The following is a 25,686-nucleotide window of genomic DNA, read 5'->3' on the forward strand; positions in this document are numbered from 1 at the left end:
ATTCCCTACACTGCTACTTTCTGGGTTATGCACACAAGTTCATTTTTCCTCTCAAGTACAGAGAATTTCAACACCATAAAGTGTTTTGCCCAGAGCAAGCCAGAAAATACTCATCAACATAAATGGTTAATAACATTGCTCTCTGGTCACTGATCCTTAGAGTTCACCCTCTCTAAAGGCATATCTGTGCTTTTAACTCTATGAGCAATATATAAGACACCTCTTACATTTATCTTACATTAAGATTCCCTTCATGGTAGCTGCAGATTTTGTTATTCGATTTGAGTCCATCATCAGCAAGTTTGCAGATGACACCAAGCTGGGGGCAGGAGTTGATCTGTTAGAGGGCTGGAGAGCTCTCCAGAGGGACAGATAGGCAGAGGCCAAGGGCATGAGAGTTAACACATCCAAGTACTAGGTTCTACACATTGGCCACAGCAACCCCATGCAGTGCTACAGGCTGGGGACAGAGTGGCTGGAGAGCAGCCAGGCAGAGAGGGACCTGGGGGTACTGGTTGACAGCAGCTGAACATGAGCCAGCAGTGTGCCCAGTGGGCCAAGAAGGCCAATGGCATCCTGGCCTGCATCAGGAATAGTGTGGCCAGCAGGAGCAGGGAGGTCATTCTGCCCCTGTACTCAGCACTGGTTAGGCCACACCTTAAGTCCTGTGTCCAGTTCTGGGCCTCTCCATTTAAAAAGGACATTGAGACACTTGAACGTGTCCAGAGAAGGGCAACGAGGCTGGGGAGAGACCTTGAGCGCAGCCCTGTGAGGAGAGGCTGAGGGAGCTGGGGTTGCTTAGCCTGGAGAGAGAAGGCTCAGGGGGAGATCTCCTTGCTCTCTACAACTCCCTGAAAGAAGGTTGTAGCCAGGTGGGGGTTGGTCTCTTCTCCCAGGCAATCAGCACCACAACAAGAGGACACAGTCTCAAGCTGTGCCAGGGGAGGCTTAGGCTGGATGTTAGGAGGAAACTCTTCATAGAGATTGGCCATTGGAATGTGCTGCCCAGGGAGGTGGTGGAGTCACCATCACTGGAAGTGCTTAGGAAGAGACTGGATGGGGTGCTTGGTGCCATGGTTTAGTTGATTAGATGGTGTTGGGTGATAGGTTGGCCTTGATCTTGAAGGTCTTTTCCAAGCTGGTTAAATCTATTCTATTGCATTCCAGAGCAGCACACTGACAATGAGGCAGAGGTTTGAAACCAGAGAGGTTTGCTTCCGCCGTACATACCGCAGGGTGATAGCCCGAGCCACTGGGTCGTTACTGTGAATTACTGAGAACACTCTTTTGACAAACTCATCCACATTGAGGATCTTCTCCAGGTGCTTTTCACTCTGCTGGGTAACTTTCAGTACACACAGCCTCAGGAAGTTGTTTCTGGTGGAAGACACATTTCTTAATCAGGCTATTCTATCATGAAAATTCCAGCACTTTAAACACAAGGTTGCTTTAAGAAAGCTCCCAGAAGCAAATTACAACAAGGGAAGGCCCACGCATTTTATTTAAGGAGGCTAAGAGTGTTTTAAAAAAACCCCAAAATACAAAAACCCCAACAAAATACTCTTGGGTTTTAATTACTATTATTACAGGTAGTGTCAAATTTAGGCCAATTTCCAGGAGAATGAACTTGCTGACACCTGTGAAGAATATAAGCCAAAGCCTGCTGGACAAGCACGCCCAGGACTAAGACAGAGAAGTCTAATTGCCACTGCCAGGTGAGGGAATTGCCTTTCCTGGAGCCAACAGTGAAGATTCCACAACAGCAACAGGTAACTTCCTAAGCTATTCAAAAGTAGCTCCAATTCCATCAAATCAACCATTTGGACATTAGACACTTGGAAAAGCTTTTTTTCTGTTAATCCTCCAGAGGTGGAATTTGCACATATGATCATTCACCTACACATTGTTCATTCGAACATGCCCATGGAGCAGCCGTGGCGCCAGCCAGGTGCAAGCCATCAGCAGGTGAGTACTCAGAACAGATGGAAAGGAACGGTTTGGTTGAACACCTATAGCCCCCTAAGCCCACTAACGATGGGGACAGCAAACTGCAATAAAGCAGAACTTGTCCTCAATGGACTCAGTTCCACGGTGGTACTATCAGGAAAGCAGAAAAGCCCCATGAGGGCCCATGCAGCAGCACGCCACTCCGGATCAGGGATGTTGCTCGACAGAAATGAACGGATGCTGCTACTTACCCTACTCTGAAAACGTCAGCCAGCTTTAGGAAAGCCGAATTAATGAGAATAGGGAAAGGATACTTCTGGAAGAGCCTGGGGAAACGAACGACCGCTTCGCACTGCTCCCCGAGCTTGCCAGACCTGAGGCCTAAACGAGACAACAGGAATTGCTGCAGATAGGTTACTCCTTCACAATCGGGTCCTTCCTCCGCTCCCCGCCCTTGGTAAAGCTCCTAGCCGCCAAGAACCGAAGGACGGCACCGCCCCTTACAGCGCGGCGGCGGGCGGAGAGCCGGCGGCGGGCGGAGAACCGGCACCGGCGCCAGCCTCACTGCCCAAGCCAGCCCCAACCCCGCACCCGCCTAGCCTCACCTTTATCCAGCTCCATCAGGGCGGAGTTGGCATCCAACTCCTGCTCGCCGTAGCCCGCATCGGCCAGGAAAGACTTGGCGCTGCCGGCCATATCGAGCCCCTCACCGCCGCCTCAGCCCCTACACCCGCTCCGCTCCGCTCCGCTCCGGGCCACCGCGCATGCGCAGTCACGCCATCGCCTCAGCCCGGGGAACGGCTGCGGCCTCCCCGCGCGATTTGTGCGCAGGCGCCAAGCCGAGGCGCGTGCGCGCCCCTGTCACTCCACCGGACACGCCCCCCTCGCAACGGCAGCCGCGCGGTGAGTTGCCGGCGGGCGGGTGTGGCCTGGAGGCCCTGCCCCTCTCTGTCACCCAATCAGAGGGAGAGGCCGCGGCGCGGCTCTCGCCTGCTGCCCAATGAGGAGCCGAGGCGCCTTTGGCGGGTTCGTCGGTGGCAGGAGTTGGCGCCACGAGCCGGGTTCGCGCGCTCCGGTTGTTCTCAGCCATGCTGTGCCGTGCGCTACTCCACCGCGCTTCGGGCGCGCCGATCGGTGAGTACCGCCGCCCTATTGCTCGCCCCTTCCATGGGAAGTGGGACCGCAGCAGCGTAAGCCCAGCCTAGCAGTGGTCTCGGAGCCCCCGGGTTTAGACCCCGTCCAACGGCGGGAGTGGGGGGCTCGGGTTATCTCTAAAGCCGCAGAGGGAGCCTCGGAGCTCCTCGCGTTGTGTCTGGTGCGGTTACGGTTTGCCCATCTCTTTGTAGGTAAGTCCTCACCGCTTGCCCTGCAGTATCTCTTAGATAGCTACCAGTGCAGCCAGGAAGATGACCACCTGTCTTACGGGGAAACGGGAACTCCAGTCCCTCCTTTCGGCTGCACCTTTTCCTCAGGTAAAGTCACCTTCCAAAAGGGCCTTTTAGGGGCCGGGTTGTAGGCACTGCTGTCAAGGGTTGTTTTTTTTTGCTTGTGTTTTTCTGTTTAAATGTGTCTCATACGTCGTGGGTGAGCCACTGGAATAGTTGTGTATGCCCCCTCCTTAGAAGTGTCCAAGGCCAGGCTGAATGGCACTTTGAGCATCCTGGTCTAGTGGGAAGTGTCCCATGGGCAGGGGCCCATGGCCAGACACACTGGAACTAGATTATCTTTGAGGTCTCTTCCAACCCAAGCCATTCCATGATTTGCTTTCAGAATTTCTTGTTTTAAAGTGTCCTGATAATGGCCCACTTGCACCGAGATGCAATATAAACTGGGTCGTGGTGTTCTTAGATATACTGGTGGAAAATATTCCCTTGAAGAAAAAACTACAAAGCATTTCTTTTAATGTCTCTTTGTTTCAGCTTTGTTTCAAGGCATGTGCTCTTGGTGAGAGTGCTAGGCTACATGGTGGAAAATGAGGGCTTTGTTCACAATACATAAAAGATAAACCAGCATGGAGAATAGTATATAGAAATTGAAGAAATGGATGGCTGTTGCATGCAGCATTTCCCCATGATCATTCACGATGAATGAAGTAAGCATGGAAACTCCTGGATCTTTAGGGCAAATCTCTTATTTGCAGTACTCTCATTTTGGTATGAGCTTCTTTTTTGCCAAGGCAGCTTCCTGCTTTTCAGGCTCAGATACACAGAAAGTACTATACAGGTACAGGAAACTATAACTAAGAAACTCTTATAGCTGGTGAAAGAGGTCATTATCTCATAACTTGCTTCTGGAGCCCTTCAATTGGCCACAGAGGGTAATTCCTGAATGGAACATCTAGGAAAAAAAGGCAGTGTTTCTGCATTTTGAACATTTCATGTAAATACTGTTTATTGCACAGCTATCTGTTTGCTGTGGACCCTGTTTAAAGTGTTTGTGGCCCTCCACAAAGAGCAGGGGCATGATTATGAATCACAGAATCAGCCAGGTTGGAAGAGACCTCCAAGGTCATCAAGTCCAACCCTAACTAATCAACCAGACCACGGCACTAAGTGCCTCATCCAGGCTTTTGTTAAACACCTCCAGGGACATCGACCCCCCTCTCCTCCCTGGGCAACCCATTCCAATGGGCAATCTCTTTTTCTGTGAAGAACTTCTTTCTGAGGTCATTCATAGAATACATAGAATACATAGAATAAACCAGGTTGGAAGAGACCTTCAAGATCATCGCGTCCAACCCATCAACCAATCCAACACTGCCCAAGCAACTAACCCACGGCACCAAGCACCCCGTCAAGTCTTCTCCTAAAAACCTCCAGTGATGGCGACTCCACCACCTCCCCAGGCAGCCCATTCCAATGTGCAATCACTCTCTCTGTATAGAACTTTTTTCTAACATCCAGCCTGAACCTCCCCTGGCGCAGCCTGAGACTGTGTCCTCTTGTTCTGGTACTGCTTGCCTGGGAGAAGAGACCAACATCCGTCTGTCTACAACCTCCCTTCAGGTAGTTGTAGAGAGTAATAAGGTCACCCCTGAGTCTCCTCTTCTCCAGGCTAAGCAACCCCAGCTCCCTCAGCCTCTCCTCGTAGGGCTTGTGTTCCAAACCCCTCACCAACTTTGTTGCTCTTCTCTGGACTCGTTCCAGCAAGTCAACATCCTTCCTAAACTGAGGGGCCCAGAACTGGACACAGTACTCGAGGTGCAGCCTAACCAGTGCAGTGCAGTGCAGTGCAGTGTTCAATTCCATAACACACCAATATGTCCCAATTGCTTTTTCAGCCCCGAATTTGCAGCATGTGCTGGCAGTTGCAAATGAAGAAGGATTTGTTAGACTGTATGATACTGAGGCTCAGACTACCAGCAAGCTTATCTTTAAAGGTAAATGTTATACAGAATCTGATAGGCATATTGTGTGACAAGTACCTGATTTACTGGATTCAGAGAAAGCTTTTTCTAAGTCTTCTAAATATCTATGTGGAAATATAGATAGAGAGATAGATATCTTCTTTATCATACCATGCTGAGTCTTTACAAAGCAGCAGGATGGGCATGCTCTTACAACAGCAGTAGTAGGTAAATTGCTCTGGGTTGTTTTTCACACCTAAGGCAAGCAGATGACAAGCTTTCTGCTTTCTATGTCTGATATTCTTTAGTCTTCTGCAAATGCTGCAATGCACTGAACTAACCTTGGCTTTTGTTTCCTTGTTAGAATGGCAGGCTCACTCAAATGCTGTGTTTGACCTTGCCTGGGTACCAGGGGAACACAAGATTGTAAGTGTTTTTTTGCTGTCTAACTTTATGTTTAATGCTTTTATCAATTGTGTGCAGAAAATGGCTAAAGCTTTTTACTTTTCCCTCTGAAGGTCACTGCATCAGGAGATCAGACAGCCAAGGTGTGGGATGTGAGAGCTGGTGAGCTTCTTGGCATATGCAAAGGTCACCAGTGTAGCCTCAAGTCAGTTGCCTTTTCTAGATTTGAGAAAGGTAAATGCTGATATTTGCTGTTGTCTGGTTTCTCATCCTTCTTTCTCCCCTGGCACATCAGAACTTTCAGGGCTAAAGAGGGGCTTTGGAAACTGACAGTTACAGATACCACAGGGCCCACTGAGCAGTGACCCACTTGGTGAGGCAAAATTGACTTGTTCAAACTTCACGGTGATCTGATGCTAATACCTGCACATTTCTGACCTCAGGCAAGTTTGAGATATGATACCTCTGCCATACAGAAGTGTGTAAATACTCTTTTTACAAGAGCAGTTGTGGAAAAAAAAATAATAGGAAGAGCAAGGAAACCAGTGAAAAAAGCATGGCAGAACAATGGCCTGATTGTGGTATTTCTAGGACTAGCATCCCAAGTGCTGAGTCAGGAGAGCCAGAGGAACACAGACAGCGTTGTGCTGCATTTGCTTAATTAAAGTAACACTTTTGGAAGCTAATGGCTCTCTTTTTTTTTCTCTCTCAGCTGTCTTCTGTACTGGAGGCAGAGATGGAAACATCATGGTTTGGGATACCAGATGCAACAAGAAAGGTAACTGGCCTTTCAGCTGTGTATCAAGAAAGCTTGGTATCTTGTGTAAAGACAGTTGTACCTGTTGGGCCAATGCTTTTGATTGTGATGCAGGCAATGCTTCAGTAAGAAGAGGAGGAGATAACAGCCTCCTGTGTTAGTACAATAAAAAATGGGGACAGCTATTCTATGTATAAAACATTTTTCCACTTTATAACAGTCTCCTATTTGCAGTATGATAGAAATGCTGGCCTGATAATACCCAGTGTACTGGTAAGGAAGTTAGGGGGTAAAAATACATCCCTGTGTGAGACAGCACAAAAATATGTGGGCTGAGTGAGAGTGCTTAGATCAGAGCCATCCCAAGGGATGAAGCAAAGCTGGGAAGGCTTCTGCCAGAATAGGAAGGAAGGCAGGAAGTGCAGGAGCAGAGTGCTGGGAGCGACTGAGTATGTTGTGGGAATACCTACTAAAGGCAGGGTGAGCTCATTCTGCTCTCCTTCTGTTTCCTGGAGCCTTTCCTCCCCTAGTCAGGTCATGCTCTTATGCCTCTTACCAGTTCCTTGCTCTGTCCCAGCAGTTTCCTGGCCTGTGCTGCCAGCACTTGTCTCACTCTTCCATATGCACAAAATTCCTTAGCTCTTTGAACTGACAAGTAGAGGAAAGGGGAGGCTCCACATGACTGAAGTAGAAGGTATAGGTAAGAAAAGCAGATAAATGCCTTTACTCTAGTGAAGGTAGTAAGTTTCATGAAGTGAGAAGTAGCAGACATAAGGCTAAATGAAACACTCTGAAATAGGGTGAAAAAGCACTGGAAACCCTCCTGTGAGTGCCATTCTTTTCAGGATGAGATGGGATGAATGCTGCAGGCCAGGATGCATCATGAAGACCAGATCAAAAGCTAATGGTTATCAAAAGCTAATGGTTTGCAAAAGCAGCCTGCCTAGACCCTTTACCTCTGCAATTTTTTGCAGTATATGCTCCTGTTTCCTGCTCTGTGCTTCTCATCAGTTTCATATGTAACTAGCAGAATACATTAGTGATTTTAAAGGTTTGCCTTAGCTGCTTTGTAGGACTTAATCCAAGCCAGTGCCTGTTCTATTAACCTGGTTACAAAATTGTGTAGGAGCTATTAATTGAGGTGGCTTTACTTCTTTCAGATGGCTTTTACAGGCAGGTGAATCAAATCAGTGGAGCACACAACGTGGTTGACAAGCAAACTCCTTCCAAACCAAAGAAGAAGAGGCAGAACCTAAGAGGATTTGCTCCTTTGGTGGTAGGTCTCTGCAGGACAAAAATGTAGGTTTGGCTTGAATAGGATAAATTACTTCCATTTCTCTTTGCAGAGGCAGGTTTCTGTGCTCTGGTCACTCACTGTGGCTCATTTCAGACATTGCTTAGTTGTCTTATAATCCTGGTGCCGTTAAAGCCATCTTTGTGCAAATACTATGTGAAAATACATGGCCAGCATTCCTTTTTCAGGGGGAAAATAGGATAGGATAGAATAGACTAGACTAGACCAGGAAGGCTTGTAAAATTTTTTCCCCTTTCTTTTTATCCCCACTAATTTGACCACACAAATTACTGTCCAACTGGGATCAGACTGGGTCATACTTAATCTATTATACTTTGTCATGAAGGCAGCTCTCTGACCTGAGAGGTTTAACCTCCAACTGCTGCCCAAACACTTCCTGCTCAGCAGTGTTTTCACTGGTGGGAGTGTTTGAAGGACTGTTGTGTCTTCTGTTTATTTTTCTGTTATTGTGGCCTCTGTTATTTCCAGTTTCTCCTGGCTGGCTAGCAGGAGTTTTTCTTCAACATTTGCTTGGCCTTGAAGTAAGCATCAAGGTCTTGCTGACCTTGAAAGTAATGAAGTGTTTTTTTCTTCCCCCCCCCCCCCCATTCTGTTCTTCTTAAGGATTTCCAGCAGAGTGTAACTGTGGTGCTGCTTCAGGATGAGCATACTCTTATCTCTGCAGGAGCTGTTGATGGGTAAGGAGGGAGGATGCCTTCTTTTTTGTCTGTTCTGTGTATTCCTATTGGCACAAAAAAAAAAGGGAGAGTTTTCTTCTAAGATCACTCAATGGCCCAGAGTTGCCATTAGGCTGGAGTTGCCTTTAGGCTCGAGCTGCCATTAGGCAGAGCCAGGAGATGTATGTATGCCAGCTTGCACTGATGAAGCTGAATGTCACTTTTCTTCCTTACTGCAGATTGCAGCACTGGGACAAATTGTGCATAAGTGGTAAATGCTCACTTTAGTGGCCTTAGCTGTGTGGCAGAATGAGAGCAGTTCTTATCATCTCTCTCTGTTCTCATGGATCTATGGGACCACACATAAACAGACTATTGTTAGTGAGCTGTTTTGGAATTCAGGTGGGTGGTTAGTGCCTGGATATGTGTAGGCATGCTTGAGAAAATGTTGCCTTGAGGTACAAAAGATCTGTTCTTTTGGGTGCCAGATCCATTGCGGCATCCTGGCCTGCATCAGGAATAGTGTGGCCAGCAGGAGCAGGGAAGTCATTGTGCCCTGTGCTCAGCACTGGTTAGGCCACACCTTGAGTCCTGTGTCCAGTTCTGGGGCCCTCAGTTTAAGAAGGATATTGAGACACTTGAATGTGTCCAGAGAAGGGCAATGAAGCTGCGGAGAGGCCTTGAGCACAGCCCTGTGAGGAGAGGCTGAGGGAGCTGGGGTTGCTTAGCCTGGAGAAGAGGAGGCTCAGGGGAGACCTCATTGCTCTCTACAACTACCTGAAGCCAGGTGGGGGTTGATCTCTTCTCCCAGGCAACCAGCACCAGAAAAAGAGGACACAGTCTCAAGCTGTGCCAGGGGAGGTTTAGGCTGGAGGTGAGGAGAAAGTTCTTCCCAGAAAGAGTAACTGGCCATTGGAATGTGCTGCCCGGGGAGGTGGTGGAGTCACTGTCCCTGGAGGTGTTTAAGAGGGGATTGGACGTGGCACTTAGAATCATAGAATCAGTCAGGGTTGGAAGGGACCACAAGGATCATCTAGTTCCAACCCCTCTGCCATGGGCAGGGACACCCCACACTACATCAGGCTGGCCAGAGCCTCATCCAGCCTGGGCTTAAACACCTCCAGGGATGGGGCCTCAACCACCTCCCTGGACAACCCATTCCAGGGCTTCACCACTCTCATGGGGAAGAACTTCCTCCTCACCTCCAGCCTGAATCTCCCCACCTCCAGCTTCATTCCATTCCCCCTAGTCCTGTCACTACCTGAGAGCCTGACAAGTCCCTCCCCAGCCTTCTTGTAGCCCCCTTCAGATACTGGAAGGCCACAATTAGGTCACCTCAGAGCCTTCTCTTCTCCAGACTGAACAGCCCCAACTCCTTCAGTCTGTCCTCATAGGAGAGGTGCTCCAGCCCTCTGCTCATCCTCATGGCCCTTCTCTGGACACCTTCCAGTACCTCCAGATCCCTCTTGTAATAGGGGCTCCAGACCTGGCGGCAGTACTGCAGGTGGGGTCTCACCAGAGCTGAGTAGAGCCATGGTTTAGTTAGTCATGAGGTCTTGGGTGAGAGGTTGGACTTGATAACCTTTCAGGTCTTTTCCAACCTTATTGATTTTATGATCTTGGAGCTTGAGTGAACTGCCTCATTGATTAGCATGGAGAATTACCCTTCCAGGACTCAATTATTTAGCAGGCTCCATGTGGCCAGAGCCTTTCTGAGGCAGGGAAGATTGACTTTCCTGCCTATGGCTCATGAGAGAGACTTGCTCCTGGAGAGCAAGTGGAAAAAGGACTTGCACTTTTTAAGTCAGGAGCAAAAAGGCATCCTTGTATTTCCTTTTCCTAGTTGAAGAAAGGTGACTTGCAGGCTCTTACTTTACTTTGTATTAGTTACAGAGGGCAGTGCTGCTTCCCCATCCATACCCAGTTTTGCTTTCAACACATCTCAGCTCTGCTTCTTCTCAGTTGTGCTCCTTACCATCGGACACTGCTCGGTAATGGTCAGCCTGTCTTCCTGTGCTCCTGGAAGGCTCTACCAACGCTGCAAGAGTCATTTTGAGGTTGCAGACACTTGTGCTTTTCTGTTTCAGTGTGATTAAGGTCTGGGATTTGCGCAAGAACTATGCTGCCTATCGTCAGGAGCCAGTGCCTTGCAAGGCTTTCTGCTACCCTGGGACCAGCACTCGCAGACTTGGTAAGCTCTTGGAGGATGCATTTGTCTAAGTGCAAAGGGAATTGGAGGAGTGCTGTGTGGTGGGTTGAAGTTTCCCCCCAGCATTAAGTTTTGCCAGACAAACTGAGTTAGAAGCAAATGAAGCCATATTTATAAGCAAAACCTACACTCTGTGATGGAATGCAATGAATATGACAGAAAGGGACCTAGGGGTATTGATGACAACCAGCTGAACATGAGGCAGCAGTGTGCCCAGCTGGCCAAGAAGGCCAATGGCATCCTGACCTGCATTAGGAATAATGTGGCCAGCAGGAGCAGGGAAGTCATTGTGCCACTGTACTCTGCATTGGTTAGGCCACACCTTGAGTCCTGTGTCCAGTTCTGGGCCCCTCAGTTTAGGAAGGACATTGAGAGACTTGAATGTGTCCAGAGAAGGGCAACAAGGCTGGGGAGAGGCCTTGAGCACAGCCCTGTGAGGAGAGGCTGAGGGAGCTGGGGTTGTTTAGCCTGGAGAAGAGGAGGCTCAGGGGAGACCTCATTGCTCTCTACAACTACCTGAAGGGAGGTTGTAGCCAGGAGGGGGTTGGTCTCTTCTCCCAGGCAACCAAGAAATATCTGTATAATATTTGTAAATATCTGTGTAATATTGTGAGTAGTGGATATTTTTGGATATACTCATAGAATCAATACAGTTGGAAAAGACCTCAGAGATCATCAAGTCCAATCTGTCACCCAGCACCTCATGACTAAACCATGGCTCCAAGTGCCACATCCAATCCGCTCTTAAACACTTTCAGGGGTGGTGACTCCACCACCTCCCTGGGCAGCACACTCCAATGGCCAGTCTCTCTCTCTGGGAAGAACTTTCTCCTCACCTCCAGCCTAAACCTCCCCTGGCACAGTCTGAGACTGTGTCCTCTTGATCTGGTTGCCTGGGAGAAGAGGCCAACCCCCACCTGGCTACAACCTCCCTTCAGGTAGTTGCAGAGAGCAATGAGGTCTCCCCTGAGCCTCCTCTTCTCCAGGCTAAGCAACCCCAGCTCCCTCAGCCTCTCCTCACAGGGCTGTGCTCCAAACCCCTCCCCAGCTTTGTTGCCCTTCTCTGGACACCTTCCAGCAACTCAACATCTTTCCTAAACTGAAGGGCCCAGAACTGGACAACAGGACTCAAGGTGTGGCCTAACCAGTACTGAGCACAGGGGCAGAAAGACCTCCCTGCTCCTGCTGGCCACACTGTTCCTGATGCAGAGATCAAAAGCATGAGGTTTTCTATTTGTTTTTAATCTCTGCTTCTACATCTAGTTGTTCCTGCTATCCATTTGAAACTCCTGCCTGCTGTGAAGTCGATGGTTCTCTCTTAAGTATCACTCTGAATCCTCATGAGAAAAATGTAGATGTTATTCTAGGAACCTTTTATTCTCCTGCAAGTGCTCTGTCAAGCAAGCTTTCCAGTCACTATCTCATACATCATAGAGATCCTTTCCAAATGTCCCTCTCTAGGCATTTCTTTGAGACTGCCTTTTTTTCCCAAATATGTTTGTGGAGTCATTTCTTCAGAAGAGCTTCTCTCTTTACCTGTAGGCTATTCGAGCCTGGTGTTGGATTCCACTGGCACTAATTTATTTGCTAACTGCACTGATGACAGTATCTACATGTTCAGTATGACAAGTCTAAAGACTGCTCCAGGTAAGCATGGAAACAGCTGCCAAAAATAGATGATACAGAGCACGGAGAGAGGATTTTCTCCCTGTGACTCAGAGCAACAGAGACCACCTTCTAAGCTTAGGAAACCTGTTCGATGCTCTTATATCTAAACCTACCCAGGAGAGAAGGCACAGGTAAGAAGGGCAGTTCATGCTTTGTGTTAAGCCATCCACATAAAAGTCATAGCACAGAAGCTTACTAAGTGCAGTTCCTGGTTCACCCAGACAGAGACAAACGGTAGTTTGCATGTTGACTCTAGATACCAGGTGAGGAATGGCTGGTGTCTAGCTGCTACCCACCAGAAGCAAGTTTGAGTCTTTTGCTTACTGGCAGTCACTGGTTTTTCAGACTCAGATATGAGCTGATGTGAAGTGATCACTTGATGTGTTGCATTTAGGTGTCTTTTACATTTGGGTTCTACTCTTAAGTTCCTGGGAGAAAGAATCCTCAGCATATTGTGGAGCTGCTTCAGCTTTACATCTGTGATCTCTGTGTGACAAGATGCCCCGCAGCCTGTGGCTGCACTGCTCCTCAGAAGGTGGCAAAGCTTGTCAGATGCCTTCCAGCCAGGCACATGGTTTAGTTCCCATTGCCAAATTTTCTCAGTCTCTCAGTTAATTGAAATTAAACAAATGTGTCCTCCTGTCTGCACTTCAGCAGGGCAGTCTGGTGGGTGGGAGTGCTTCCAGCATCAAGAAGCAGCAAATATCAATAGGTCAGTTGTTGAGGTTAACGCTGGGCGTCGGCGCTGAGCTGCGGGAATATGCTCACCAGCCTGTCTCCCTGGCAGGAGAGACAGGGCTCTCTCCACAGCACAGGGGATCCCACCCTCAGCCTCCTCGTGGAGCTCTTGTCTTTTGTGTGCAGCCAGTAAAACGTGGGGAGTAGCCTGGATTCGTCCAGCTGGATGAAGCTGGTGCAGCCGTTGCTCCCGCAGAGGGCAGTGCCTGCCCGTGTGTCACTGCCTCTCTCCTGACTCGCCAGCCTGCCTCTGCTCTTGCTGAGTGCTGAGGTAGCTTTAGCTGGCAGGGTGCTGTGAGGGAATCCTCCTGGGGAATTGCTGGTAGGACTGGCTTAGGAAGGAGTTTGCTGCAGAGGGACCTTGACAAGCTGGATGGATAGGCAGAGTCCAAGGGCATGAGATTTAACACATCCAAGTGCTGGGTGCTGCAATTTGGCCACAACAACCCCATGCAGTGCTTACAGGCTGGGGTCAGAGTGGCTGGAGAGCAGCCAGGCAGAAAGGGACCTGGGGGTGCTGGTTGATAGTAGGCTGAACATGAGCCTGCAGTGTGCCCAGGCAGCCAAGAGGGCCAATGGCATCCTGACCTGCATTAGGAAGAGTGTGGCCAGCAGGAGCAGGGAGGTCATTCTGCCCCTGTACTTAGCACTGGTTAGGCCGCACCTTGAGTCCTGTGTCCAGTTCTGGGGCCCTCAGTTTAGGAAAGATGTTGAGTTGCTGGAAGGTGTCCAGGGAAGGGCAACAAAGCTGGGGAGGGGTCTGGAGCACAGCCCTGTGAGGAGAGGCTGAGGAAGCTGGGGTTGCTTAGCCTGGAGAAGAGGAGGCTCAGGGGAGACCTTCTTGCTGTCTACAACTCCCTGAAGGGAGGCCGTAGCCAGGTGGGGGTTGGTCTCTTCTCCCAGGCAACCAACACCAGAACAAGAGGACACAGTCTCAAGCTGTGCCAAGGGAGGTTTAGGCTGGATGTTAGGAAGAAATTCTTCCCAGAAAGAGTGATTGGCCATTGGAATGTGCTGCCCAGGGAGGTGGTGGAGTCACCATCACTGGAAGGGTTTAAGAAGAGCCTGGATGAGGCACTTGGTGCCATGGTTTAGTTGATTAGAGGGTGTTGGGTGATAGGTTGGACTTGATGAGCTCTGAGGTCTTTTCCAGCCTGGTTAATTCTAGCTCTAACTGCTGTGCTGACAGAGCTGTGGTTAAAAATTCAGGGATATTCTGCAGTTTGCAACTTCTGAAAGGCAGCCATGAGAGGCAGCCATGTGTCCTCTGGTCTGTGGGTTGCCTCTTTTGCCAAAACTGCTATTAAACCAGCATGGTAGAGAGGGTGCCAGCTCTGCCTGGTGCTACCTCAGGAAATTCACTCTTTTTGCCCCAATGAGAGGGCAGGATCTGTTGTGGCCAAGTGCTCTGGATCCACACTCAGCTCTTGTGCTGGCTGCTGGCTCTTCAGCTCCTCACTATAGTAGGGACAGCACCACAGTCAGGGCAATGGTTTCAAGGCTTTAGCAAACCCCACTGAGGCTTTATGTATAGGCTGACAGGGAGTGTGGCTGACACAGTGCAGGTTTTGTTGATGAAATGAAGATGCTGGCAGCAAGAGGATGAAGCAGCAAGTGCCTTTGTTACTGTCAGGGTGGAAGAAGGCCCTCCCCATGTATTCTGTGTGCCTGTCCTTGTTAATGTAGCAGGGCTGGTGATGGCATCTGTGGGAGGAAGAGACAAGGAACCTTCACCAGAGTAGTGGGGTGGCCCAGGTGATTTCTCGGCCCGCTGATGATATAGGTCAAGGCTATAGCTTTAAGGAAACAGCTACCACTTCCTAATGCTGTGGAGAGAGCTGTTGCTTCTTTTGGGAAGCCTGAAAGGCTCCAGTTGAATAATGAAATCTTTCTGCCACTGGAGCCTGGAGCCCCAGAGGGAGGGAGCAGTGCAACCACTTTCTCTGGAGGATATGTGGCCAGGCAGGAAAAGCCTGTAAGATTGGCCCCCCTTGCGCAACTGACTGCACTGCTGTGCTTCCACTGGGGCTTTCCTTTATTTTCTTTTCTTTTTCTCCTTTTCTCTTCACAGTGGCTGCTTTCTGTGGGCACCAGAATTCAACCTTTTACATCAAATCCAGCACCAGCCCCGACGACCAGTTCCTGGTCAGCGGCTCGAGTGACTGCAATGCGTACATCTGGAAGGTGAGGTGGCTGGGAGAGGAGCAAGCATGCAGCCTGGAGCTGCTTCACTCTGATGTCATTTGATTTTCATGTTCACATAGGACACTCCCTGCCTCCCACTCCTACTCAAAGCAGTGCTAGCCAGGGGTTAGCTCCTGGCACGTTGTGCCCAGAGCGTGTTTGTTGCTTTCAAGGCTAGACGTATCTGCTTCACATTAACCAGAGCTAACCTCCTGCCATCAATATGTCTCTCATCACTGCTGCTTATTGCAAGTTGCTGATCTCTAATCTTGTTTAAAGGGGCATTAGAATTGTCTTGCAATCCTGGGGACTCAGCCAGCTCTGACAAGGAGACAGACATATTGGTTCACATCTAGCGTTGGAGTACATTAGCAGAAACCTAACAATTTAATTGCTTTGAAGGGCGCTCTTCTTCCCCCACCTTCCCTTTGTCCAGTCCTTGCTTCACACAGCTTTTTCTCATGCCTCATTTACAGTAGTTGAAGCCTTTGTATTACAGCAAGGGCTCAACCAGAGCCTTCAACAAAATTCCAAAGCACCATCCAACAGCCAAGAGGCTTTGTCACTTGGTGTCTTGCACTGACACGTAGAAAATGCAAACAACACCAAGTTGATGGCAGGGGCCTCAGAGTAAGGCATGCTTCAAGTTCTGTTCTCCTTACTTGACAGCCATATGGGAACAGAGTAAACTTCCCATTGAAGTACAACAGTCAGAAACCACAGGTGCCTGCCTGTTTCAGGTTTGGGCTAATTTTGAGGGAATGCTGACTTGTTTACCCCTTTCACAATGAGTTTGAAAGCGAAACACCAACCTTTCAGAGCAGGCAAAGAGTCATCCTGCTGAAGCTGTGGTTTGAGCATGCAGTCTCTTTGATTTGGTGACCACTTCTAATGAGCCAGGTTGCTTACTCAGTAGTAGCAGGAGTGTGTGACAGATCATATCACACATTTATTAAATAAATCATTAAATAATTACCTTTAATCCCATAGCAATGTTAGAAAGAGCTAAAAAACTGTCCCTTGAGAGATCTGCCACATCCAGAGGCTTGGCAGATTTTACTGACTCTGAAATACACATATCTTTTCCTGAGATGATGATTTACTGTGCTGGGGGAAAAAACCAACATGGTTTAGGTATTGCATGAGCAGGTACCAGGTTGGAATCATCTTAACGAAGAGAGCTGGCTTTCCATATGCAGAGAGGAATGAAGGGCAGAGGAAGGCCTTGTCCACCCAGATTATTTCTTTGAGAAGCTTGGCAGCTGTACTCCAGAAACATTGTGGCTAAAAGTTTTTGCTGACAAGGATGTTTTTGCAGGCTGTTTTCATACATAGAACACTTCCAGGCAATGAAGGCTTGCTGTAGTGCCTTGTGCTCAGGTTTGGTAATTGCTAATCCGTGGGTTAATGACCTGACTGTTAAACAACTTGAAGACTATAAAAGCCAGAGAGGTTTCTCTTGACAGAGATGGTACCTAGCTGAGATACCTTCTTGGTAGTAAAAGAACTATCCTTTATACACATATAGAATAGAAGAGAATAGAAGAGAATAGAAGAGAATAGAAGAGAATAGAATTTACCAGGTTGAGCTCCTCAAGTCCAACCTATCACCCCACACCATCTAATCAACTAAACCATGGCACCAAGCACCCCATCCTGTCTCTTCCTAAACACCTCCAGTGATGGTGACTCCACCACCTCCCTGGGCAGCACATTCCATTCACTCTCTCTGTGAAGAATTTCTTCCTAACATCCAGCCTAAACCTGCCCTGGTGCAGCTTGAGACTGTGTCCTCTTGTTCTTCCATTGTCTTTTGAATCTTTTCAAGCTGTGCCAGGGGAGGTTTAGGCTGGGTGTTAGGAAGAAGTTCTTCACAGAATTAGAGACTGGCCATTGGAATGTGCTGCCCAGGGAGGTGGTGGGGTCACCATCATTGGAAGTGTTTAGGAAGAGACTACTGGATGGGGTGCTTGGTGCCATGGTTTAGTTGATTAGATGGTGTTGGGTGAGAGGTTGGACTTGATGATCTCAAAGGTCTCTTCCAACCTTGTCTATTCTGTTCTATTCTATTCTATTTTGGTGCAGCCTACTCAGGTGACCATATGAAGTTACCCTTTGGTCTGTCCCAGCACTGGAATTCAAGTGCTTCTGTGTTGTCTGGTGCATCAAACTACACACACCATTTCATGCTGATTCCTGAAGATGGATACAACAGCTGTTGTAGTGAATAAAGCAACTAATAAAGTCTCATTTCCTAGGCTTCTCCCTTTAACCTTTCCACAACAGCTCTAACTTCCCCACCAATATCCTGTCAAATCAGGCAAAAAACATCATGTGCTGTGTCTAATCCTGGCTTAACATGCCCAGACTGGCCCACTGTCTTCTGCCAAACACAGTGGACACAGCTAGACCTATGCATCCTCCTCCAGGTCACCTTAGGTTGACTGTACTTGATTTAATGTACACTAGTATTTAATTTACACTAGTGTGAAATCAGTGTGTCCCAGTAAGAGCAATACTCTTGCCCTGCTTTTCTTTCAGCCATCAGTGTCTAGTGGGCCACTGTTGTGTCTGTTATATGTGTATAGCAAGGCTACTATTAAATGTAAATGAAGGTGTTCTCTGCACCCAGATCTCCTAGTGCTTATCCCCAAAAAGGGAGATTTTGTTTCCATGGTATTGCACATTTTGGCAGAGAAGGGAATGCTCTGACCAAGGCATTTAGTGGTTATTTAGTCAAGTGATTGCCTCTGCTCTGCCAGGAAAAGAGAAGTGGCCTGTTAAGATGGATAAATTCAAGGTATTCAGTTGCAGTTTTACAGGCTGCTGTAGGAGGTGATCCACAAGAGAAAATCAGCAGCTTTCCTTGGTGTTTTGCCTCTTCCTTTGAAATCCATGTGTAATGTCTGCTCCTTTTCCCACACAGTAAAGGATCTGTTCATTCACTTACTCATTTATGCAAATCCCCTTGACAAATTCCCCTTGCAATGTCACATCAATAATGGTGACTCATGACTCCAGAAAGCACTGCCTGCTGAAAGCATGCAAAGCTTGGATGTAATCTCCCTCTGTGTGTGTAGGCCTGTGTGTTTATTTCCTTAGGCCACTTAATGCTGGCTTCAGCTGTGTCTGTCACTTCCATGAGCTCTATTCCAAGATTAATAGTTACACTGCAGAACAGGAAGAAGATTTTTCTTTGAGGGTATAAGAGAAATGTAGATGAGTTTCGTGAGCAGGAGTGATTTGGTGAGCTGCTGAACAAACTGTTAAGAGGGTCTCTGGTCCAGCTGGTTGGTGCAGGCAACACAACAACTTGGCAGTTGCACAAATGCCAGTTCTGAAGCCAGTGAAAGTTCACCCCTAGAATTTTGGTGGTAGTGGTGGTTAGGTCTCTTTAAGAAATCATTGGCCTGTGATTGGGACGTTTGTAAAACAGCAGCAGAATGCATTTGTCTGTTGAGACTCTTAAGTATGACCTTGCCAAACTTTTAAGCATTTGACCTAGAACAAACAGGTAGAGGTACTTAATATAGTAAAATCACAGTATCACCAAGGTTGGAAGAGACCTCAAAGAGCATGGAGTCCAACCTGCCCCCACAGACCTCATGACTAAACCATGGCACCAAGTGCCACATCCAATCCCCTCTTGAACACCTCCAGATGCATGTGTGTTTAGAGCTGACAACTAGAGGCAGAAATCTCATGCAGCAGGAGTTGGACACGTGCTTCCAAGCAAGTCAGAACATCTCAGTGCTGAACAGCTGTTTCACCTTGAGAAACAAAACATGGGCTGATTCTTAAGGTTCTATCAGTTGTTGTCTCACAATGCAGGCAGAGCGTATGAGGAGAGGCTGAGGGAGCTGGGGTTGCTTAGCCTGGAGAAGAGGAGGCTCAGAGGAGACCTCATTACCCTCTACAACTACCTGAAGGGAGGTTGTAGCCAGGAGGGGGCTGGTCTCTTCTCCCAGGCAACCTGCACCAGAACAAGAGGACACAGACTCAAGCTGTGCCAGGGGAGGTTTAGGCTGGATGTTAGGAGGAAATTCTTCACAGAAAGAGAGATTGGCCTTTGGAATGTGCTGCCCAGGGAGGTGGTGGAGTCACCAACACTGGAGGTGTTTAAGAGGAGCCTGGATGAGGCACTTGGTGCCATGGTTTAGTTGGTTAGAGGTGTTGGGTGATAGGTTGGACTCGATGATCTCCAAGGTCTTTTCCAACCTGCTTAATTCTTTTCTATTTATCCATCTTGTACTTGAAAGATGAAAGTATTGACATGCTTCACAGGAAGGCTTTGGGGTCTTAATAATGTATGTTAGGCTGGGAGGCTTCTGATTGTATGCTTGTTTTTCTGTGGATTTTTCAAGGTTTCTGAGCCCAGCCTTCCTCCACGGATCCTCCATGGCCACTCTCAAGAAGTTACCTCCATCACTTGGTGTCCTTCAGACTTCACTAAGGTTTGTTGCAGTGTGCCCAGGCAGCCAAGAGGGCCAATGGCATCCTGGCCTGCATCAGGAACAGTGTGGCCAGCAGGAGCAGGGAGGTCATTCTGCCCTGTACTCAGCACTGGTTAGGCCACACCTCGAGTCCTGTGTCCAGTTCTGGGCCCCTCAGTTTAGGAAAGATGTTGAGTTGCTGGAAGGTGTCCAGAGAAGGGCAACAAAGCTGGGGAGGGGTGTGGAGCACAGCCCTGTGAGGAGAGGCTGAGGGAGCTGGGGTTGCTTAGCCTGGAGAAGAGGAGGCTCAGGGGAGACCTTATTGCTCTCTACAACTACCTGAGGGGAGGTTGTAGCCAGGTTGGGTTGGTCTCTTGTCCCAGGCAACCAGCACCAGACCAAGAGGACACAGTCTCAAGCTGCACCAGGGGAGGTTTAGGCTGGATGTTAGGAAGAAGTTCCTCCCAGGAAGAGTAATAGGCCATTGGAATGGGCTGCCCAGGGAGGTGGTGGAGTCACCATCCCTGCAGGTGTTTAGGAAGAGACTGGATGGGGTGCTTGGTGCCATGGTTTAGTTGATTAGGTGGTGTTGGATGATAGGTTGGACTTGATGATCTCAAAGGTCTTTTCCAACCTGGTTAATTCTTTTCTATTCTATTCTAATAATAGCCAGTTTCTTTCACCCCACTGTATTAAGCAAGTCAGCCACTTTCCCTTGGTTGTACTATAGTACCAGGTCTTCAGGAAAGTGTGGCAGTGTAGGAGGCTGGGAGTCTTGCAGGCAAACAGGATGAATTATTCTAGTTGTATGAGGCATACAAAGCCATAAGAATTAGCATTTTAGATGAACTCTCTGATCAAGAAGTAATCCAGCACCCTGAGCACGGTGTGTGGAAATGCAGACCACTACAGCCTCTACCCACACAGGTAAGAAATAGTCAGAGATTGTACAGGAGCCACAGCATGAAGAAAAGTGGAAAATGTGGTGCTGAGACAGGTCAGGAAGCTGCTTGGAATGATTTGTGAGGCAAAATTGCTTTTTGTAGGGATAATATTGGTGTCACAGAGGTCAGAGTAAAGGCATTTCCCCATCCATAATTACTATGAACTTTGGCCACAATATTTCCCTTCTCTTGCTGCTCACTCCCATGTGAGTTACCAGCTAATCTGTTTCAGAGAGGCATAAAATGTGGGCTAGGTGAGTTCTGCTGCTTCTGTGGGTGGCATTCCACAGGTCCTTTTGCAGTGCACAGTGATGTGGTGCAAATCTAGACCAATGTTTCTAGCACAGTTGGTTTCTCTGCCAGATATTGCTGACACCTGCCTGGACAGACAGTGCTTAAGGCTAGTGCAACAGCCTTCCAGTGTCACCTGCATTTGTGCCCAAGCAGAAAAGGTCCTGAGCAATAGAGACAGACCTAGATGCAGGTGCAAAAAGCATCATGGCTGCTTCTCTCTACTGTATGGATCAGCGCTGGGCCCCATCCTGTTCAACATCTTTATGGATGATCTGGATGAGTCAGTCATCAGTTTGGGAGCAGGTGTTGATCTGTTAAAGTATAGGAGAGCTCTGAGGAGGGACCTTGACAGGCTGGACAGATGGGCAGAGTCCAACAGGATGGCATTCAACAAGTCCAAGAACCAGGTGCTGCACTTTGGCCACAACAACCCCATGCAGTGCTACAGGCTGGGGTCAGAGTGGCTGGAGAGCTGCCAGGCAGAAAGGGACCTGGGGGTGCTGGTTGACAGCAGCTGAACATGAGCCAGCAGTGTGCCCAGGGGGCCAACAAGGCCAATGACATCCTGGCCTGCATCAAGAATAGTGTGGCCAGCAGGAGCAGGGAAGTCATTGTGTCCCTGTACTCAGCACTGGTTAGGCCACACCTTGAGTCCTGTGTCCAGTTCTGGACCCCTCAGTTTAAGAAGGACATTGAGACACTTGAATGTGTCCAGAGAAGGGCAATAAGGCTGGGGAGAGGCCTTGAGCACAGCCCTGTGAGGAGAGGCTGAGGGAGCTGGGGTTGCTTAGCCTGGAGAAGAGGAGGCTCAGGGGAGACCTCCTTGCTGTCTACAGCAGCTGATATTGCTGTCTTATACAGTAACAAAACAGAGCTGGAGTGTTTGCTGCCTTTTGTGGGCAAATCACAGAATCACCAAGGTTGGAAGAGACCTCAAAGATCATCAAGTCCAACCTGTCACCACAGACCTCATGACTAAACCATGGCACCAAGTGCCATGTCCAATCCCCTCTTGAACACCTCCAGGGATGGGGACTCCACCACCTCCTTGGGCAGCACATTCCAGTGGCTAACAACTCTTTCTGGGAAGAACTTTCTCCTCACCTCCAGCCTAAACTTCCCCTGGTGCAACTCGAGACTGTGTCCTCTTGTTCTGGTGCTGCTTGCCTGGGAGAAGAGACAACCCCCACCTGGCTACAGCCTGCCTTCAGGGAGCTGTAGAGAGCAAGAAGGTCTCCCCTGAGCCTTCTCTTCTCCACGCTAAACAACCCCAGCCTCTCCTCACAGGGCTTGTGCTCGAGCATGTTGGGCCTAGCTGCTCTAATTCACTCAGCCAGTCATACCTGGGACGTGCCTCATTGCTCTAGCAAACTGATTTCTCCTGTAGATTGCCACCTGCTCTGACGACAACACCGTGAGGATTTGGCGCTTGCAACGTCACCCCGAGGAGAAGAGATCAGCGCTCAACAAGATCAACTTGGTGGGCTGGGTCATGCAGAAGAGACCAGCAGAACAGCATGGAGCAGGTAAGGTCTCTGAGCTGAGGCATCTTGCTGTGCAGCATGGCTTCTGGATTTGGGCTGCTTTTCTTCACCCTAGCTTTTGGCTTGTTTCATTTGTTTTCTATCTTTTGCTTACTAGGCAACAATTCATAGAGCCAGAGCGACGCTTCCGCTTTGAAATGCTTCTGCCAACAACCAGACAAGCTGGTTGAAACAGCATGCCAAAGTCTGTATGACCAGACAGCAAAGCAAATATTCATTAGTGCAGCTTGTCAGGTAGCCAGATCTTCAGTGGGTTCAATAATTGAACAGCCAAAGGAGAGGTCATGTTTGCATGCACTGTAGCAGTAAGTCACACATGTGGATGTATTCCTCAGAAGAGAAGAGGAAAGGGGAAGAATTGTCATGCTACAGCTCCTCTTGGTCTAGATATTTCCCCAATGAATTTGTTTATAGGGTAATCTTCTGTTTTCCTTTTTACACCCCATAGTGCTTTTCTGCTCCAAATCTGTATCTAAATTTTCAAAGGCACAGCCTAAAACCACCACAGTTTCAAACAGTCACAGAGAGCAGTAACATCTCGGTGGACATCCCGGCGGAGTCCAACGGGATGGCATTCAACGAGTCCAAGTGCCAGGTGCTGCACTTTGGCCACAACAACCCCATGCAGAGCTACAGGTTGGGGTCAGAGTGGCTGGAGAGCTCCCAAACAGAGAGGGACCTGGGGGTGCTGATTGACAGCCGCCTAAACATGAGCCAGCAGTGTGCCCAGGTGGCCAAGAAGGCCAATGGCATCCTGGCCTGCATCAGGAACAGTGTGGCCAGCAGGAGCAGGGAAGTCATTGTGCCCCTGTACTCTGCATTGGTTAGGCCACACCTTGAGTCCTGTGTCCAGTTCTGGGCTCCTCAGTTTCGGAAAGATGTTGACTTGCTGGAAGGTGTCCAGAGAAGGGCAACAAAGCTGGGGAGAGGCCTTGAGCACAGCCCTGTGAGGAGAGGCTGAGGGAGCTGGGGTTGCTTAGCCTGGAAAAGAGGAGGCTCAGGGGAGACCTCATTGCTCTCTACAGCTCCCTGAAGGGAGGTTGTAGCCAGGAAGGGGTTGGTCTCTTGTCCCAGGCAACCAGCACCAGAACAAGAGGACACAGTCTCAAGCTGCACCAGGGGAAGTTTAGGCTTGAGGTGAGGAGAAAGTTCTTCACTGAGCGAGTTGTTTGCCATTGGAATGTGCTGCCCAGGGAGGTGGTGGAGTCACCATCCCTGGAGGTGTTCAAGAGGGGATTGGATGTGGCACTTGGTGCCATGGTCTAGTCATAAGGTCTGTGGTGACAGGTTGGACTTGATGATCTTTGAGGTCTCTTCCAACCTTAGTGATACTGTGATACTGTGACCTTGTGCTTTGGCCAGCTTGCTAGTTTACCCAGTAATGGGCTGACAGCACATATACAGCCTTGGAACTCTGGAATGTTTCCTCCTGCCCAGGGGTTGAATTATGCCAAGATTTTGCTGCTGCCACTATCAATATCACATCTCTCTCTTCAGCTTCATACAGTGGCACTGACTATCTATACAGGCAAATGCTGTGTAGTGAAAGGACTTTACAAATGCATGTAGACAATCCTGATGTGATCATAATGCTCCAGAGTCAATCAGCAGTGTTCATCTATTACACATGTTAAGGCTAGGTAAGAATTGCAGTACATTTCTACAAAGCCTAGGCAATAGACAAGCTATGAAGCATGCTCTCACAGCTAGCAAGCAGGTCTGGGCTCTACAGAGAAGCTACTCACTGATCAGTGCCCTAGAGCAGAAGAAAGAAGCCCTGGATCATAGCATTACTTTGACTTGTCTAAAACTTGCATTTTATTGCAGTAAAGTAGATGAATTGGCCAAGAGGGCCAATGGCATCCTGGCCTGTATTAGGCCAGTGTGGCCAGCAGGAGCAGGGAAGTCATTGTGCCCCTGGACTCTGCATTGGTTAGGCCACACCTAGAGTCCTGTGTCCAATTCTGGGCCCCTCAGTTTAAGAAGGACATTGAAACACTTGAAGGTGTCCAGAGAAGGGCAACAAGGCTGGGGAGAGGCCTTGAGCACAGCCCTGTGAGGAGAGGCTGAGGGAGCTGGGGTTGCTTAGCCTGGAGAAGAGGAGGCTCAGAGGTGACCTCATTGCTCTCTACAACTACCTGAAGGGTGGTTGTAGACAGGCAGGGGTTGGTCTCTTCTCCCAGGCAACCAGCACCAGAACAATGGGACACAGTCTCAAGCTGTGCTAGGGGAGGTTTAGACTCAAGGTGAGGAGAAAGTTCTTCACTGAGCGAGTTGTTCATCATTGGGATGTGCTGCCCAGGGAGGTGGTGGAGTCACCATCCCTGGAGGTGTTCAAGGGGAGATTGGATGTGGCGCTTGGTGCCATGGTCTAGTCGTGAGGTCTGTTGGGACAGGTTGGACTAGATGATCCTTGGGGTCTCTTCCAACCTTAGTTATACTGTGATACTGTGAAAGGAGAATGACCTCCCCTAAAATGAAAGCAGATTCTCTCAGTAGAGTAGCTCTGAAACTAAGAATACAGTGGCTTACCAGAAGCTGCTGGTGTGACTTCCTGTGTACCCCCTAGCTTTCCTAGCCATCTTCCAAATCAATTTCACCTTGGCTGACACAAATAAACACTGAAGGTTCCAAATCCCCCTAATGGGATAACATTACCTCTAACCTTTTTCCAGGGAGTAAGTCTTGCAGGAAGTCTGCAGGACAATAGAAGGGAGAGTGCCAGCTCTGATCTGGGGCTGCACAATGCTTTGTGAGTGCACACACTCTGCTTCAGGGAGGGCTCAACACTCGCTTTGTCTACTACTTGCAGCAAAAGAGAACTAGGTCTAGGCTAGTCCAGAAGCCTGAAACCTAAAGTAGCTTGTACACTAAAGCTTTAGAAGTCAGGTTTGGCAGTGATACTAGAAAAATAGCTTATTTCTCCTTGCACTTGCTGTGTTAAAGTGGCTCAAGAGGGAAGAGGAAGTACACAGACACAGCAAGAACAACAGCAGCCTTCCTGCTGACCTTGGCTCTGGAACACAGAGCACGTGCTGTTAGAATGTAGGAGTTATCTGCAGAGACTGATTCAGAGCTGGCAAGATAAGTACTATTTCAGACCTACTGGGATGGGATCTGGGTAGCTCCCCACCCATTTATGTGGAACAAATTGTGAGGCTGAGGTTGTGTATTGACTGTTGACCTATATCATGCAGTGCAGCAAGGAGTGTTTCCTTTTCTCTAGAACTTGTCTCTAAGGCTTCC

At 48.7% G+C, this 25,686-nt stretch overlaps 2 protein-coding genes across 3 annotated transcripts in view; one reads left to right on the forward strand and one right to left on the reverse strand.

The window, feature by feature from the left end:
• Window positions 1-2,658, reverse strand: part of INTS7 (integrator complex subunit 7) — a 39,409-nt gene extending 36,751 nt beyond the window's left edge. Inside the window, exons 1-3 of the mRNA XM_054169296.1 lie at window positions 2,553-2,658; window positions 2,199-2,328; window positions 1,231-1,377 (exon numbers count right to left, since the gene is read on the reverse strand). Coding sequence (XP_054025271.1) covers window positions 1,231-1,377; window positions 2,199-2,328; window positions 2,553-2,643 — 368 coding nt within the window. The 5' untranslated portion in view covers window positions 2,644-2,658. The remainder of the gene's footprint in view (window positions 1-1,230; window positions 1,378-2,198; window positions 2,329-2,552) is intronic.
• A 377-nt stretch (window positions 2,659-3,035) lies between these two features.
• The window catches only part of DTL (denticleless E3 ubiquitin protein ligase homolog), a 34,690-nt gene continuing 12,039 nt past the window's right edge, over window positions 3,036-25,686 (forward strand). Inside the window, exons 1-13 of one of the 2 annotated variants that reach the window (XM_054167972.1) lie at window positions 3,036-3,090; window positions 3,294-3,419; window positions 5,228-5,326; window positions 5,658-5,719; window positions 5,812-5,932; window positions 6,411-6,476; window positions 7,616-7,731; window positions 8,374-8,447; window positions 10,514-10,617; window positions 12,178-12,282; window positions 15,113-15,225; window positions 19,590-19,679; window positions 22,284-22,422. In XM_054167972.1, the coding sequence (XP_054023947.1) occupies window positions 3,036-3,090; window positions 3,294-3,419; window positions 5,228-5,326; window positions 5,658-5,719; window positions 5,812-5,932; window positions 6,411-6,476; window positions 7,616-7,731; window positions 8,374-8,447; window positions 10,514-10,617; window positions 12,178-12,282; window positions 15,113-15,225; window positions 19,590-19,679; window positions 22,284-22,422 (1,270 nt within the window). The remainder of the gene's footprint in view (window positions 3,091-3,293; window positions 3,420-5,227; window positions 5,327-5,657; window positions 5,720-5,811; window positions 5,933-6,410; window positions 6,477-7,615; window positions 7,732-8,373; window positions 8,448-10,513; window positions 10,618-12,177; window positions 12,283-15,112; window positions 15,226-19,589; window positions 19,680-22,283; window positions 22,423-25,686) is intronic. The other variant, XM_054167978.1, reaches the window with a different exon arrangement.

Source organism: Dryobates pubescens, chromosome 2, assembly GCF_014839835.1.
Source record: "Dryobates pubescens isolate bDryPub1 chromosome 2, bDryPub1.pri, whole genome shotgun sequence".
In the NCBI taxonomy this organism is placed as follows: Eukaryota; Metazoa; Chordata; class Aves; order Piciformes; family Picidae; genus Dryobates; species Dryobates pubescens.